We start from the raw sequence: 16,137 nt of genomic DNA on the forward strand, positions 1-16,137 counted from the left end.
ACTTATTTTATCAACCGCAAAAAGGATGAAATGCAATGGTCACCTCAGCAGAATTTGAACTCAGAAAGTAGAGATAAAAGAAAGGCTGTTAAGGTACAAGTATGACTGAGTGGCAAAGAAGCTTGCTTCCCAACCATGTGGTTCTGGGTTCAGTCCCACCACCTCGCACCTTAGGCAAGTGTCTTCTACTCTAGCCTCGGGCTGACCAAAGCTTTGTGAGCGGATTTGGTAGACGGAAACTGAAAGAAGCCTGTCATATCTATTATATAAAATCCGTTCTGTCTGTCTGTGTGTGTGTCTTCTAGGATCTCGGGCATCCTCCATCCGATTGCGTTCAAATTTGATATGTAGATACCGACAGTATCAGGGTGTGTATAAGTCTTGAAGAAATTACAAAAATCAATATCAGGTGAGAATGTGATCGATAAACCCTTCACAGAGCCTCTGGGATTGGTAGAAAGGAGAGAAGAGGGAGGTAGAGAGGGTGCAAATCCTCTTCAAACCGGAAATCTGGCATAGAATGGCCCTCTTTTCTAAAGGCATTCAAAATGTTAGGTGACAATATTAAACAGGCTTAAGTCTACCACCTTAATTGGTCCCATCCTTGTTGTGGTATAGTCTACCCCAAAGTCCCATCCTTGTTGTAGTATTGTGGGTTCTGTGCCCCATTGACCCAGAAAACTATACCGGTAGAGTACAAGATCTTGTTAGGGCTTCCCATGCTGGATAAGTCAAAGGGCAGAAGCCAAACTAGCATGGGCCACTTCTCTGTAGAGGTAAAAATGGGTTTGCTGATACCCCTACTTAGAAAAGAGTAAAAATCAAAACCAATAAGGCTTGAGAGAGGAAGGCCTTCCTTCAGGGAAACATGATGCAGAGCAGCAAAACCCAGAAGTAAGAATCCAACATCCTGCATTATACACCAGGCCCTGACCTAGAACCCAGAAGGGAAGCAAAAGAGAGGAAGCCTTAAAAATAGTTGATGGTGGTTTAGATGTATCCTGGTCGTGGAGTCATCTAAACATGACTCTCTTCAGAAGGCTGTAATATCATTTGACAGGAACTCGGTATAAAGAATATATAAAACAAGGCCATAACTTTAATGCCGGCATTAAAGGCATTTATATATATATATATATAAGCTGAATGATAAATGGAAATAGTCTGATGTGTGGAGGCCATGGTCTTCTCCTGTGCACTACCTCCTGTTTACTGGCTGGTGTGTGGTGTGAGAGAGCCAGTTAGATTGTGTCTTTACGGTCTGATGTCAGGGCGAGCAGAGAGAAATTCGTATGGTCATGTGTCAGAATCTCATGCTCTAGTGCCATCTAGTGAGCTTGTTTAAACCCACTGTCAATGAAGGTAACTGTGCCTACAGTGGGATACAAAGGTAGAGCTGATAAAACAGGGATCCAGCTGGAGAGAAGCAGAAAAGACAGGCCCTTAGTTGAGAAGAGTAAAGTCATCAATGGCCAATGCTCCAGAGGGAACAGAGAGTTTAATGAAAAATTGAATGAATGAATGAATGAAAGACTGAATGAATGAATGACCCTAGTAGGTCATGATAGGATTTGAACATTGAATGCAATGTGTTACAACAAATACTGCAAGATGTCCTGTTTGATGTTCTTACAGTTCTGACAATTCATTGCTCTCAATTGACACTGTTTTTTATTGATCTTAGAAGGATGAAAGGCTCAACTGAATAAAATCTGTAATATGTATAGATTATTGTTTCTCAATTCCTTTCAATACATCCAGAAATTATTTACTTGTTACATTTCACTTTTTGCATGGGATTTCAACTCAGAGCTCAAAGTGTTGGGAAAAAAATACCACAAAACATGCCTGTTAACAAACACTGTAATTCTGCCAGCCCAATACTCTAGATCAATGGTTCTCAAGGCGGTGAGCTGGCAGAATCGTTAGCACGCTGGGCGAAATGCTTAGCAGTATTTCGTCTGCTGTTACGTTCTGAGGTTCAAATTCAGCTGAGGTCGACTTTGCCTTTCATCCTTTCGGGGTCGATTAATTAAGTACCAGTTACGCACTGGGGTTGATATAATCGACTTAATCCGTGTGTCTGTCCTTGTTTGTCCCCTCTGTGTTTAGCCCCTTGTGGGTAGTAAAGAAATAGGTTCTCAACCAGGGTCCACATAAGATTTGGGGGTAGGGCTGGGGATGTTCGCACAACAAAATAGTAAATGGGGGATCTATAATAATATTTTAAGGGTCCCAGAAAAAAAGTTTTGCTTTAGATTTATGTATTGGTATATATTGTAAAAAATAGCCAGGTTTCTTTCTTTAACATTTTACAGAGTTCAACCTACACAAGTTAATGTGTGGAAAACAAAATAGGGATTTTGAATGGAGTTTCTATAAAACTAGTTTTTAAACATTGAATGGCTATGGGGGTTCACCAGAATGAAATAGTAACCAGAGGGCTCCATGTATAAAAAATGGTGAAAAACCCCTGCTTTAGATGTATGTGTTGGTATGTATTGTAAGAAACAGTAAGGCTTCCTTCTCTAACATTTTACATAGTTCAACCTACACAAGTTGATGTGTGGCAAACAAAATAGGGATTTTGAATGGAGTTTCTATAAAACTAGTTTTTAAACATTGAATGCTTCTGTGGGTCCACCAGATATTAATAAAAAATGGTTAAGAAACCCCTGCTCTAGACTATTACTTTCTTTTATCATCCCACCACCACTACTACCACTACCACATAAATGGGTCCATTTATTCGTTTATTCACAACCACTCTGGCTATAACTATTTGGTTGTTAAGCATATACTTGCTTACTTTTTAACAAGTTGCCTTCAGCTACAGAACGTATCTGATAAACGTATCTGATGAATTGTCCAACAAACAATTAAAACCTTCGTTTCACTCTTCGCCTCAAGTCACCGTCAAGATGTTCGTAGGCCCAGTTGGTACTACTTATGAAGAATGGTCCCGGTGCGCGCACTCGCGTAGTCGCGCATCCGCGCTAGCTAGTCGATCCTACAACGACTACCTAGCAAAGTAAATATAACACAAAATAAATGGCGATCTTACGGTATAATTACCGGTACCTATACCGAAGGTTCACCCTAGCTAGGCTCCGATGCGCGAGTACGCGAGTGCGCGCACCGGGACCACTCTTCTTAAGTAGTACCACCCAGTTCTATCATGAGGCTGGGTCTTCATGTTTTACTTGATAAATCACAACTATGAGTTGGTGGATATTTTTGACGATGGAAACAAGTTCTCGGTGAACACCGCCAAAATGTTCCGACAAAGGGAGTTGAGGGGAAAAACATCCTAATGTTTATTATTAATTTTATTTCAAAGCTTGAAACAGAACTTTTCGGGATGTGGAAACTACCCGCTCCCCCACTTCGCCATTCCGGTTGAAATATACAAACACACACCACTGATATATATATATATATATATCAATGTTTACGTAGATCAGTTACACCAGTGTCTGTTTTTGTTTGGTTGTTTTCAATAATGACATTTGGTCGAGATTCTTGGAAATTAACCAAAGACAGTAATGGCAAGTTCCCCTCCGTGACACCCACGTCGGTTCGCTCTTGGTTTCCTAGATGAACTGCTATATCCACATTTTACTTTGTGTCTCGTCTCCGGGTACGTTTTCTTCTTCATGGTCTTGTGTACATGTTATGCAGACACGCGAACATACAAAAAACCACCACCAATAAATTCATACAAATATTTACTTACACACACACACACACACACGCGCGCATAAAGCCAAAAATCCATGCCTACATCTAACAACCACCACACTCGTTCTACATACACGGACACGCGTTTCTCGTTTATTGATTAGTGTTATAAGTAGGAAGGGCAGAGCCGTTTGGGTCCCCCGGGGGCCTCCTGGACTTGTGGTTGGTTGAGGTTGCGACGGTTTTAATGCCAAGTTGGAAATTGTAGGTTAGTAGTTTCTAGGAAGACGAGGACAGAGGCGGGTTCCATCAAAGAAGCAGATGTACGAAGGAATGACTTGGTAAGTCTTTTAGTACGGATTCTATTAAGTCAGATTCAGATCCTGTCCGCCATGTTGGATTTATGGTCAAAAAAAGGGGGGGGGGAATAATGAGGGTTTTTAAAAAAAAAAAATTATTATTAAAGAAATTCCGGCTATTCTATAGAAAATATAAATGCAAGATGATACTACAATTATAGTTTCTAAAATATCTGTTTGTAACGCAAGTCCTTTTTCATAATTTCAGTAATTAGCGCGGCGAAATAATGTCATTTTAGAGTGCGGGAACCCCTCGGGACAATTAAGTACTTTTATTTCTCTAATTTCCATCAGCTTGCTCCGACCCTTGGTTTTGTTTTTCTTTATAACATCTTTGCATGCCGCAAAAACGAACGAGATGAAGTGGGAAAAAATTCTCTCCAAAGACTAAAATAAATTTTTGAAAACGAACTTATTAATTAAATTGAAGTATGTGTCCCGAAAAATTATTTCCAGCTTTTTGGGTAGGGTAGTGTGCATTGGTAAAAGAAAGACGGAACCTGGGACAAGATAGTCGTTTGACCAGCTAAAAGTAACACCCCAAATTTCCTTCATGATGCATCTCATCACCTTAAAAAAAACTGAACACATTTGTTATTATGATCGGGGTGGTTACGGTTGGACTGTCTTTTGATCCAGCTATATCTCCATGATCAGAGCTGATCTGGGGTTAACCAACAATTAATCATGTCACTTCTATTATAATCGAATTCCTGTTATTCTCATTATCAATGAAAGTTTTTTCTGGTGATTAAGAATTTGCGAAATTGACACATTTATTAGAAGACTAAAACTTCTCAGCAGTGTCTGGCGAATCTGGACTGGCGCCCACTGTCTCGTCTCCAAACACTAGCTGTAGGATTTCGTCTATCAAATTCCTGGTAATTAATATCTGTTCTCTTCTCCAAGATTTTCTTTAATTGTAATTAAAGACCTGTATTGTAAGAAATTATTTTTCCTTCAGGTCATGGGGGAATATAGAAGGTATAATTCTGAGAGATGCCACACAGCCTCTGCCAAATGTAAATTGGAGAAGACGAAATTAAAATCTATGTGATGTATTCTTCACAACGACAGATCCCTTACGCGGTCGCACGACATGCTAAAAATGGCAGCTAAATCAGCCTAACACTACATCCTACTGTCTTAAGATATTACAGGATACAGTGGACAATATAGTCCTGCAACACAACCCCACCAAAATGGAGTGGTCATGGCTGGCATGCCTTTATTGTAGATCTGCTTGATCGTAGCTGACCTACTACTAATAAAGAATTTGACACGTCATTTCTTACACATTCAAAATAAAATTTTGAAAATGTATCTTCCACGTATTTGAAATACAAGAGGAAGGGACAGTTTCTATGTGGTCCTTCGGCCTGTTAGAAATAACAGCCAAGTTCATCCCAAATCACGCCCAATTGTTTTTAAAATAAAAGAGTATAATTTCGCTAATGTAGTACAAGTTTGCATTATGTCTGGAAATAAGACTGGATAGTCACGATTGGAATCATTCCCATCACAGTACTGCTAAATGAAGGTTGACCTAGGGTTAAGCAAATGTCAATGTAATTTATGCAAGCCACTCGGCGTAGCAAATGTCAGAGAAACTAAGCCGGCACATGTACAGTTTAGTGCCTCACCGATTTTCTTCCGTCAGTTTTCTGATAAGCACGTATTTTTTTAATGAAACTTTTCATAGATGCATTTTCGAGGATGTAGATTATGATTATATGAGTTATAATTTTAAAAAGTCTTGGAAGCGTTTCGGATCATTCTATTTTCCTCCTTCCCGACTTAGTTTCCTCATATCTCTCTCTAAAATACATGTTTTTAAATGACATTTTTGCAAAAATACGTTTTCGAAGATGCGGATTACGTAAATGTTACTATTTCAAACATATAAACCTGAAAAGTAAAAATGAAATTTTGTTAAATTTACAGTAAATGATAGGAAGAAAGTCGTGGAGGAGGAAAACTATAACTCTTTACTCTTTTACTTGTTTCAGTCATTTATTTGACTGTCGCCATGCTGGAGCACCGCCTTTAGTCGATCGAGCAAATCGACCCCAGGACTTATTTTTTGTAAGCTTAGTACTTATTCTGTCGGTCACTTTTGCCAAACCGCTACGTTACGGGGACGTAAGTACACCGGCATCGGTTGTCAAGCGATGTTGGGGGACAAACATACACACACACACACACACACATATATATATATATATATAAATATATACGACGCGCTTCTTTCAGTTTCCGTCTACCAAATCCACTCACAAGGCTTTGGTCAGCCCGTGGTTATTGTAGAAGACATTTGCCCAAGGTGCCACGCAGTGGGACTGAACCTGGAACCATGTGGTTGGTAAGCAAGCTACTTACCACACAGCCACTCCTGCGCCTATATGCATTTTTCTAAAAGTTATGAGAAAACAAAGTCGAGATGCGTGAAATATTCATCGATTCTTTGGACATTAAATTCCTATAAAAAAAAATATTTTAGAAAAAAATGTATTTTCACTGCAGATTCCGATAAAATCATAATCTACACCATTTGAAATATATTTGTAGAAACTTTCGTTCAAAAAAAAAACACGTAGAAGCAAAGGTCTACGGGGTGGCACGTTTCTGTAGTTATGCTCTTGTAATTAGTAGTAGACAGCCTTACTCTGAATGAAAAACCCTCAGACAAACGAAAATGTCTATTTTACTGTAACACGGAACCAGCTGTGTTTAATTGATTGCTATTGATTGCTGGAGTTTATTACCCGGACTTGTTAATTAATGTAGGAGTGGCTGTGTGGTAAGAAGCTTGCTTACCAACCACATGATTCCAGGTTCAGTCCCACTGCGTGGCACCTTGGGCAAGTGTCTTCTACTACAGCCTCGGGCCGACCAAAGCCTTGTGAGTGGATTTGGTAGACGGAAACTGAAAGAAGCCCCTCGTATATGTTTGTGTGTGTGTGTGTGTGTTTGTCCCCCCCCCCCCAACATTGCTTGACAACCGATGCTGGTGTGTTTACGTCCCCGTAACATAGCGGTTCGGCAAAAGAGACTGATAGAATAAGTACTTGGCTTACAAAGAATAAGTCCTTAGGTCGATTTGCTCGACTAAAGGCGGTGCTCCAGTATGGCCACAGTCAAAAGACTGAAACAAGTAAAACAGGGAATGCAAGAAAAAGAAACATTAAACTCAGTTTCGTTAAGTTCCAAAACACCAGGTCAGTCTTCTACTAACTTATGATCAAAGCCACTCCATTAGTGACCACCTTGTCCACATTGTCCAGTGTGTATTATTTTATTTAAGGCAGTAGAACAGGATTTGATGGGGATTTGGCTGCTATTTCTAATAGGCTGAGGGACCACTATTACGTATGTGATACCCTGCCGTATATGTATTTAGCATGTAGAATGTTCCACCAAGTTACTTTCCCTCGGCCCTTCGGGTCTTGTTAAATTTCTTTCGAGCAGCTAAAGTTTTTCAAATTTTCATCAGATTATTTTCAGGGAAAATGTAGTTCTGAAAAGTTGCAAGCATTTAGAATTACGTAGTTTTAGCCAATCGAAGCCTCGGTGCAAGAAGTTGGACGAAATCTAAGATCCTAAAATTGTTTCACAAGGTTTGATGGTGAAGAAAGGATACCATCATCATCATAATCGTAACCAACTCTTTCTCTGCCATCAAGTGTGTCTGTGTTTGTCCCGCCGCCAAAACATCGCTTGACAACCGATGCTGGTGTGTTTACGTCCCCGTAACTTAGCGGTTCGGCAATAGACACCGATAGAATAAGTACTAGGCTTCCAAAGAACAAGTCCTGGGGTCGATTTGCTCGACTAAAGGCGGTGCTCCAGCATGGCCGCAGTCAAAAAAGAGTAAAGAGTATGTTGAGGACTATATTATATACACTGTGTCCATTCCCTTAACCCTTTGCTTGTCCGATGTATCCATGAGATACACATTCCAAACTTTTTTTCAACTGCCTGAGAAACTTGGGACTTACGAAAGGAAAGCTTTATATCACTCAGAATGTATGAAAGAAGGGTTAACTAAAAGTCTGAAAACAAACAGGGGCGTTTAGGAGAAACCGATGAAAATTCTTTGGGCTGAAAACGGGTTTAGACGACGATGTGATTTGAGGGAGATTTCGATACTATTTCTAGCAGGTCCAACGACCACGTTAGAACGTTTTTACGTGAATTATAATCCAACAATATATAATATACAAATGTATATATTTATGCTAAATAAACTCTGTATTTATATCTGTTATGGGATCATGATCCTCAAAACCAACGCTGTATTCTCCACTATATGGTCTGTATATTTAAAAAATTTTTAAGCAGTATAAGTTGTGGGCAATCATAGATCATGTTGCAGTTTCCAGTCACAGAATTAAATCCCATCACTTATGACCTTTGGAAAAGAATGCAACATATCCACGTTCTTTTTGCTTTATTCCTAGAATTATAAGGGTGCTTCTATTTGACCAACGCTAAATCAAATCCATGACAGATTTTTAGGAAAAGCTAACAGCTTGTAGACATGCAGGGGTTGCCTCCCTTTAATGCTTAATTTTCTTTTTCTTATTTTTTTTTCTGTCCACTGAAATGATAGCGTTAGGTTTTTAACAACGTGTGGCTGTTTTATTTATTCAGTTACAATGATGTTAGATCCTGGTGAGACCAATTTCACGACTCGGTTACGAGTATCGGTCGAAGCCAATTCAATAATCATGGCTCTAGTTTTCCTTGAGAAAGACACACAAATGCCATGAAATCCCATTCTCCTCACCTATTTTCAACGATATGACCTTATGCTTAAGGAAGGAACTAGTTATTTTATATACAACCTATATTTTGGAAGTAAACTCTAGCTATTCCAGACATATTTTGTTGCTCCAGAACTATTCTCTGGCCATAAGGCCCTTCTCTAACTATTCTTTTACTCTTTTACTTGTTTCAGTCATTTTACTGCGGCCATGCTGGAGCACCGCCTTTAGTCGAGCAAATCGACCCTAGGACTTATACTTTGTAAGCCTAGTACTTATTCTTTCGGTCTCATTTGCCAAACCGCTAAGCATCGGTTGTCAATCGATGCTGGGGGGACAAACACACAAATATGTACACACGCATACATATATATATATGACAGGCTTCTTTCAGTTTCCGTCTACCAAATCCACTCACAAGGCTTTGGTCGGCCCGAGGCTATAGTAAAAGACACTTTCCCAAGGTGCCATGCAGTGGGACTGAACCCGGAACCATGTGGTTGGTAAGCAAGCTACTTACCACACAGCCACTCCTACAGCTATAAAGATATGATGGACTTCTTTCAGTTTATTACATTCACTCACAAGGCTTTGGTTGATTAGGGCTTATAGTAGAAGACTCATCCCCAAGGTGCTATACAGTGGGCCTGTGTGTGTGTGTGTGTCCGTGTGTCCACCATTTGAACAACCAGTGTTGATTTGTTTACATCCTTGTAACTTAGCAGGTCACCAAAAGAGATCAACAGAAGAAGTACCAGACTTAAAAATAAGTGCTGGGGTTGATTTGTTCAGCTAAACCCTTCAAAGCAATGCCCCAGCTTGGCAGCAGTCCATTGACTGAAACAAAAAAATTAAAATAAAAGATAAAAAAATGAAGACAAAATAGACCATAATACCCCCCTCTCCTAACCCCAACAATAAATCTGATATTTGATACCTTTATTTAAATATGAAACGACTTAAAAACAAAAAGAAAATTGTTTTTTAAATGTAAAGGTTTTGGTATTTAATTTCATGTTTCATAAAGAAGTTAATAAAAATAAAATTATGAGAGCTTTATTTTTTTCTTTTTCTAATTTTTTTTTTATTTGTCTGAAGCTTAGGCAATGTTCAGCCTCTCAGCCTAGTCACCAGCCACATCTGTCACGACGTAGCGGCAACATTTCGGTAACATTATATGTCTCAGAGCTTTTGTATCTGGAGCAATGGTTATTATGTAGTCGGATGTCATTCAAAATACCAAGGAGTCAGTATTTTAAAAAAATAACTTACCACTCCTTCTTTCCTTTATTTATTTCCTCTAGGGGCTTTGAAATGACCTCAGATGTATGGAGAAGAAATATTTGGGATTTTTTTTTTCCTTTCAGTAAAACTTGTAAATTAGAGCCTATTTATCCTCATCAAATTCTTGTTGTGGATTATCCATTTATTCTCTTAACCCTTTTGATACCAACCCACCTGAGACCTTCCCTAGATCTGTGATACAAACTCCCTTTTTTAACCCTTTAGATTTTTCTGTCAAATGTAATGCTTATTTATTCACATTGTTTTGAATTAATCATGCATCATCTCGTATCTTTGAGATTCTGATGGTGTGATTGTTAATTTTTCAAATGACATTGTAAGGTAGGTGTAAGAGGCCTAATCTGGCAGGTTTCAGCAGAACCCAAGTAGAATATTTGAGCCAGAAATGTTAGCGCGCCGGGTGAAATGCTTAGCAGTATTTCATCTGCTGCTACATTCTGAGTTCAAATACCGCTGAGGTCAACTTTGCCTTTCATCCTTTCGGGGCTGATAAATTAAGTACCAGTTATGCACTGGGGTTGATGTAATCAACTTAATCTGTTTGTCTTTCCTTGTTTGTCCCCTCTGTGTTTAGCCCCTTGTGGGTACTAAAGAAATAGGTATTTTGTCTGTCTATGTTCTGAGTTCAAATTCCGCTGAGGTTGACTTTGCCTTTCATCCTTTTGGGGTTGATAAATTAAGTACCTGTTGTGTACTGGGGTCAATCTAATCAACTACCCCCGCCTCTTCCCAAAAATTTCAGGCCTTGTGCCTAGAGTAGGAAAGAAATGTAATACTTATTTATTCACATTGTTTTGAATTGATAATACGTTATTTTGTAGCTTCAAGATTTTGATGAGGTGATTGCTTACATTCTATAATGATTTTGTAGAATAATTGTAGGAGGCCTGATGTGGCTGGTTTGAGCACAAAACAGGTAGAATATTTAGGCAGGACTTAGCCAGTTGAAATACTGAAGGGTTAAAGTGATCTAAGTTCAAATTTCCATCAAAATTTTATACTCTTTCTCTTTCTCGTTTACTTGTTTCAGTCATTTGACTGTGGCCATGGTGGAGCACCGCTTTTAGTCAAGCAAATCGACCCCAGGACTTATTCTTTGTAAGCCTTTTGCGTGACTGCTAAGCTACAGGGACGTAAACACACCAGCATTGTTTGTCAAGTGATGTTGGGGGGACAAACACAGACACACAAACACGCACACACACACACACACATACATATACATATATACGATGGGCTTTTTTCAGTTTCTGTCTACCAAATCCACTCACAAGGCTTTGGTCGGCCGGAGGCTATAGTAGAAGATATTTGCCCAACTTGACTGTTGTTTTTTCATACAGTTGATGACCCTGGATAAATTTTCCTCTCAGTCAATCTCATTATTTTTGATGTCTACTCATGTACATCAGTATATTTATGTTCTTATCACGAATCTGACAAGTGTGGTGAAAGCTATACTTAACTGAAGAGATTTAATAAGACTGAAACACACCTGAAGTTGTCAACCATACTTGCCAAGATCAGATTATATTGTTAGTCAGCTTCAGCAGAGTTTGAACCCAGATGGATGAAATACCAGTAAGCATTTCGTCCAGTGTGCTAATGATTCTGCCAGCTCGCTGCCTGTTTAAAAACCATCCCACTAGCAGTTAGTGAGAACACCAGATGTATTTCTCCTTCATTGTACCTTATCAATAGCATGTACTCACGGCCAAATGCATGCTTGCATGAAATTTGTTTGCCACGGATGTGTAGGAAAACAGTGAAAACAATCACCGGTGTCGTGAATAGTTATAATAATAATAATAATAATAATAATAATGAAATTATTGTATACAGTGCTCAGGTGCACCACAACTTGTCAGAAAGTGCATATAAAGTACATGCAGTAATGTAGAAATGTCTGGAAAGTGAACATGCTTGTGTGTGTATGGAGGGGAGAAAATCAAGTGTAGTGTTGGCGAATCTCAGGAAGCATGGAAGTCTTGAAGGATGCAGTGCTCCGACAACTAACAACCGATGCCGGCAGTTTGTTCCACGCTTCAGCAACTCTCAGCGTGAAAAAATGTTTCCTAAAGTCATGGGAGCTGTGCTGTTTTCTTACTTTGTAAATATGTTCACGGGTGTTAGATGGGTGGAGTTTGAAGAGGTGCTCAGTGTTATTGTTTGTGCGATGGTTGATAATTTTATGGGTGTCTGCCAGGTCAGCTGCCAGACGTCGGAGTTTCAATGTGTCCAGTTATTATATAATTCATGCAAAGTGACAGTTTCTGTGACAGATCAATAAATATCTGTTTCTCATTTCAGAAAAGTTCCACTGAAGATTCACACCTCCATACCCCTGACACAGCTACAGTCTCTCTTCAGAATGTCTTCCACACCAAGTTCCTCCAAAAGCCAGCAACAACAACTCTTACATCAATCAGAAAATCATTACATTTACAGAGCCTAAGAAGCATCAACAAATTTCCACCTTTTACCTGTGTTTATTGCAATAAGAATATATTCGCTTCCATAAGTGTTTTGTCTTGCTGTTACTTCAAACTCTTCTTGCTAGAGTTTACCGCAGTCATTTCCTTTGAGTTGTGTATCCCCTGATGATCTTCTTCCCCACTTTGTCCCCAGCAACACATCATCTCTTGTCATATCAGTGCATTCTATGGTTATTTAGTCACATTCACTTAATTACTACCCTCAGCTCTTGTTCTAACCTCTTCCAGTAGTTCATTTTTACTCCTCCAGCTTCCTCCGTCTTGAGATATTTGTTACAAGCTATCAACCACTTCTCACTCAAAGTTACCTTGGAATGGGGGTGAAACTCCTGTAACCCCACCAAAAATGTTGTAACCCCAATATACCCTCCACCAGAAATGTTAGGAATGATATATATTTTATTGGTCATTGATGTATGTAAGTGATGCCAACTTGAAGAAGTTAGGTTTGACCTGTGATCCATGCTGACATAAATATAATTTCCTGCTGAACTGCCACAGAAATAAAAGTAGAAAATTAAAAATAAACAACCAGATTAATCAAGAAGATAAAAACAACAAAAGACAATGCATTAAATTTCATTTTCAAATTATCAGTTATCATCATTATCGTCATCAGCATCTCCATCATCAACAAAATCCTTACTTTTCATTGTCATCACAGACCTGTACTGTGATTTATATTAGTAAATCTTTCAAAACACTCATTGCCAAACATCAAAACACTCACCCACTCAGTGAGAAGGTGGAGATAAAGAACAGGAAATCTTGATTGCTTAAACCAGTGTTGTTGTAGGTGACTGATTGATAACAATCCTTAGATTCTCATACATATATATATATATATGTCAGCAGTATTTGAAAAATCAGGGTAGACCTTGGATATTACTTTCATGACCGTTGTTACGATGATGATTCAAATATTGGAGGAATAACATAAGTAAGCAGAACAGATTCAATACCTTCGCATTCCACTATTGTGGTGTGTTTCCAGACTATTCCATTGTTTAAGAAACAAATTGTGGCATCATATCAAATAGATATAAAAAAAAAAGAAAGAAGATGGTTAAGACCAATCATAGTAATATTTGTTAAATCTTGCTCTCTAAAACACACTTCTAAAACTTGCCTGAGTGTAACACCTATTCAAAAATCACACACTTACAGTTTTTTTTTTTTTTTTTTTTGACATTTTAAAAATCAGGTTGTAAAAATGTATTTTGTTGAGAAATATGTTGTTGAAAAACGATACAAATGTGAAGTGTGCAACAAGTGTTTTACAGGGAGTTCAGATCTGCGTATCCATACCAGGACACATACGGGGGAGAAACCCTACCAATGTGACCACTGCAAACAAGCTTTCACAACGTCTTGGAACTTAAAAACTCATATTCGGACACACACTGGGGAACGCCCATTCAAGTGTGACCTTTGTGGTATTGGTTTCACAACTTCATCTTCACTAAAGATCCACACACGCATTCACACAGGTGTGAAGCCATTCACCTGTTCAATCTGTCAGAAAATGTTTTCTGATCGCTCTCATCTACAACGTCATTTACGAATCCACACATCGGAGAAACCTTTTCGTTGTGTCATCTGCGAAAAGAGTTTCTCCACCAGCACACACCTGAAACACCACATTTGGACTCATACAGATCAGAAACCGTTCATGTGTGACATGTGCGACAAATCCTTCCCAGACAATTTCCAATTGAAGCGTCACATTCAGACTCATTCGAACGAGAGACCGTATCAGTGTTCTGTCTGTCTGAAATCCTTCTCCACCAGTACCAACCTCCGACGTCACGAGTGGACGCACACCACCGAGAGGCCCTACATATGTGATATCTGTGGTAAATCTTTCTCCACTAACTGTAATTTGTTACGCCATACTAAAATACACACTGACCACATTCTGTCGAACATTAACATGAGGCGAGCTACAGCTCCCCCTGGATTAGACGGCAACAAACTAGAAAAAGATAAAAGCGAGGTAAAAGAAGAGGAGAAAAAAGAAGAGTACCCCTTTGATTTTAAATCCACCTTTTCTGAACAGAGTACCTCATTCTCCCATGATATAGATACCCCAATGATTAAAGACACCACTTTATTACAGATGTACTATTCATAGTCGACAGTCCCTACATACAGATTTTTGTTCCCTATCGTATCATGTTATTTAGTGAAACACTATCTGAGCCCTCCATCCTACCGTAATTGGTACAGACTGGAACATAGAATTAAACAAATTTCATAAAAGTCATAAATCTCTCTACACCAATGCATTTTTGTTATGTCTCTGTTATTATCGTGAAAATTCCTTGTTGTTCAACTTAACTTCCAGTGTTATACAACAGTGCTTTATACACATACACACACACACACACCTGTAATTATTGGGGCATTGGGATATGTAACAATCTGCCTAAATACCAATCTTGTGAAATTACGCTTCTCAGAACCAGAAAGGAGAAAGCTGATTCAAAGACTACAGATCCAAGCCATCTCTGAAGTTGTAAAATTCTGTGAGACTTCCCAGAAGTTTATCATATATGAGCTTGTCTAGATATGCTAGTATGTGCATGAAAAGAATATGCATAGAACAAAACATATAAATCTGCACGTATACATACATACAAACAAACAAAAACACCCTGTTGTTGATGTTGAAATTCCAGTGAAGGAGCCTCGGATCTAGGTTAGAAACTGACTCCTTTCTCTATTGGCAAGAAATCTTGAAATAAAACTGAATAATGACATACTCACATGCATACATACATACATACGTACGTACATGCACACACACACATACATACAGACATACATACATAAATACAGACAGACACACATACATACATACACACACACATACAGGTAGACATACATACATAAATACAGACAGACACACATACAGGCATACATACAAACACATACATACACACACATACCCATACATACATACATATATCTGGAGTTCTGACAAAGCTACAAGGTGGTGATACACATGCACCTAACTATGAGTGCATTGTATCCTACAGCAGAAACAACTGTTAGCCAATGTAGTTCATTGCATAATTTCTTGCTCCCTTCTGATTTATATGGTTGCTTGCTGCTATGCTTGTACTTAACTGATGCTTCTCTCTGAAGCATACATCATATATTTATCAAAGTATACAGTGCCATAGATGCATTACAGCTGATCTTATCTGCCAGTTTTCCACTGGATATTAAGAGTGGTTATCTAACACATGTTTCCAGGAATGGAAAGAATGCCATCACTGAAGAGCATGTGTATTAGATAACCACCCAGTTACCTAATATCTTATGTGAAACCAATTACTAAGATCAGCTGTAATGGATTCTTAGAGTGTGGAGTGTGACAGTTTGTAATAGTTTAGATCCTGGATAAGGTAGAAAAGGAGTCCATAGTGCCGATGAGACACAGACTGGTAAGTACGTCACTGGTGCCTTTGTGACTTTATTTTATTCTAGGTAGGGGTGTTGGTCCTACACAAACCCATTTTCATCTCA

General features: G+C 38.8%; 1 protein-coding gene across 2 annotated transcripts; it reads left to right on the top strand.

Moving 5' to 3' along the window:
* Window positions 1–3,252: 3,252 nt before the first annotated feature.
* LOC118766037 (zinc finger protein 239-like) lies at window positions 3,253–14,889 on the top strand. 2 transcript variants are annotated; one of them, XM_036509182.1, is made up of 2 exons: window positions 3,253–3,640; window positions 12,419–14,889. In XM_036509182.1, exon 2 carries the CDS (start codon window positions 13,817–13,819, stop codon window positions 14,735–14,737), a length of 921 nt encoding a protein of 306 aa, XP_036365075.1. In that variant the 5' UTR covers window positions 3,253–3,640; window positions 12,419–13,816; the 3' UTR covers window positions 14,738–14,889. The 2 variants fall into 2 exon arrangements, with proteins under 2 accessions (XP_036365075.1, XP_036365074.1); XM_036509181.1 differs by lacking the exon at window positions 3,253–3,640 and adding an exon at window positions 3,760–4,022.
* The last annotated feature ends 1,248 nt before the right edge of the window (window positions 14,890–16,137 follow it).

Source organism: Octopus sinensis, linkage group LG14 (genome assembly GCF_006345805.1).
Source record: "Octopus sinensis linkage group LG14, ASM634580v1, whole genome shotgun sequence".
Taxonomy (NCBI): domain Eukaryota; kingdom Metazoa; phylum Mollusca; class Cephalopoda; order Octopoda; family Octopodidae; genus Octopus; species Octopus sinensis.

Coding starts and splice junctions, on each gene's coding strand:
- LOC118766037 (XM_036509182.1), top strand. CDS start 13,817: ATGTATTTTGTTGAGAAATATGTTGTTGAAAAACGATACAAATGTGAA.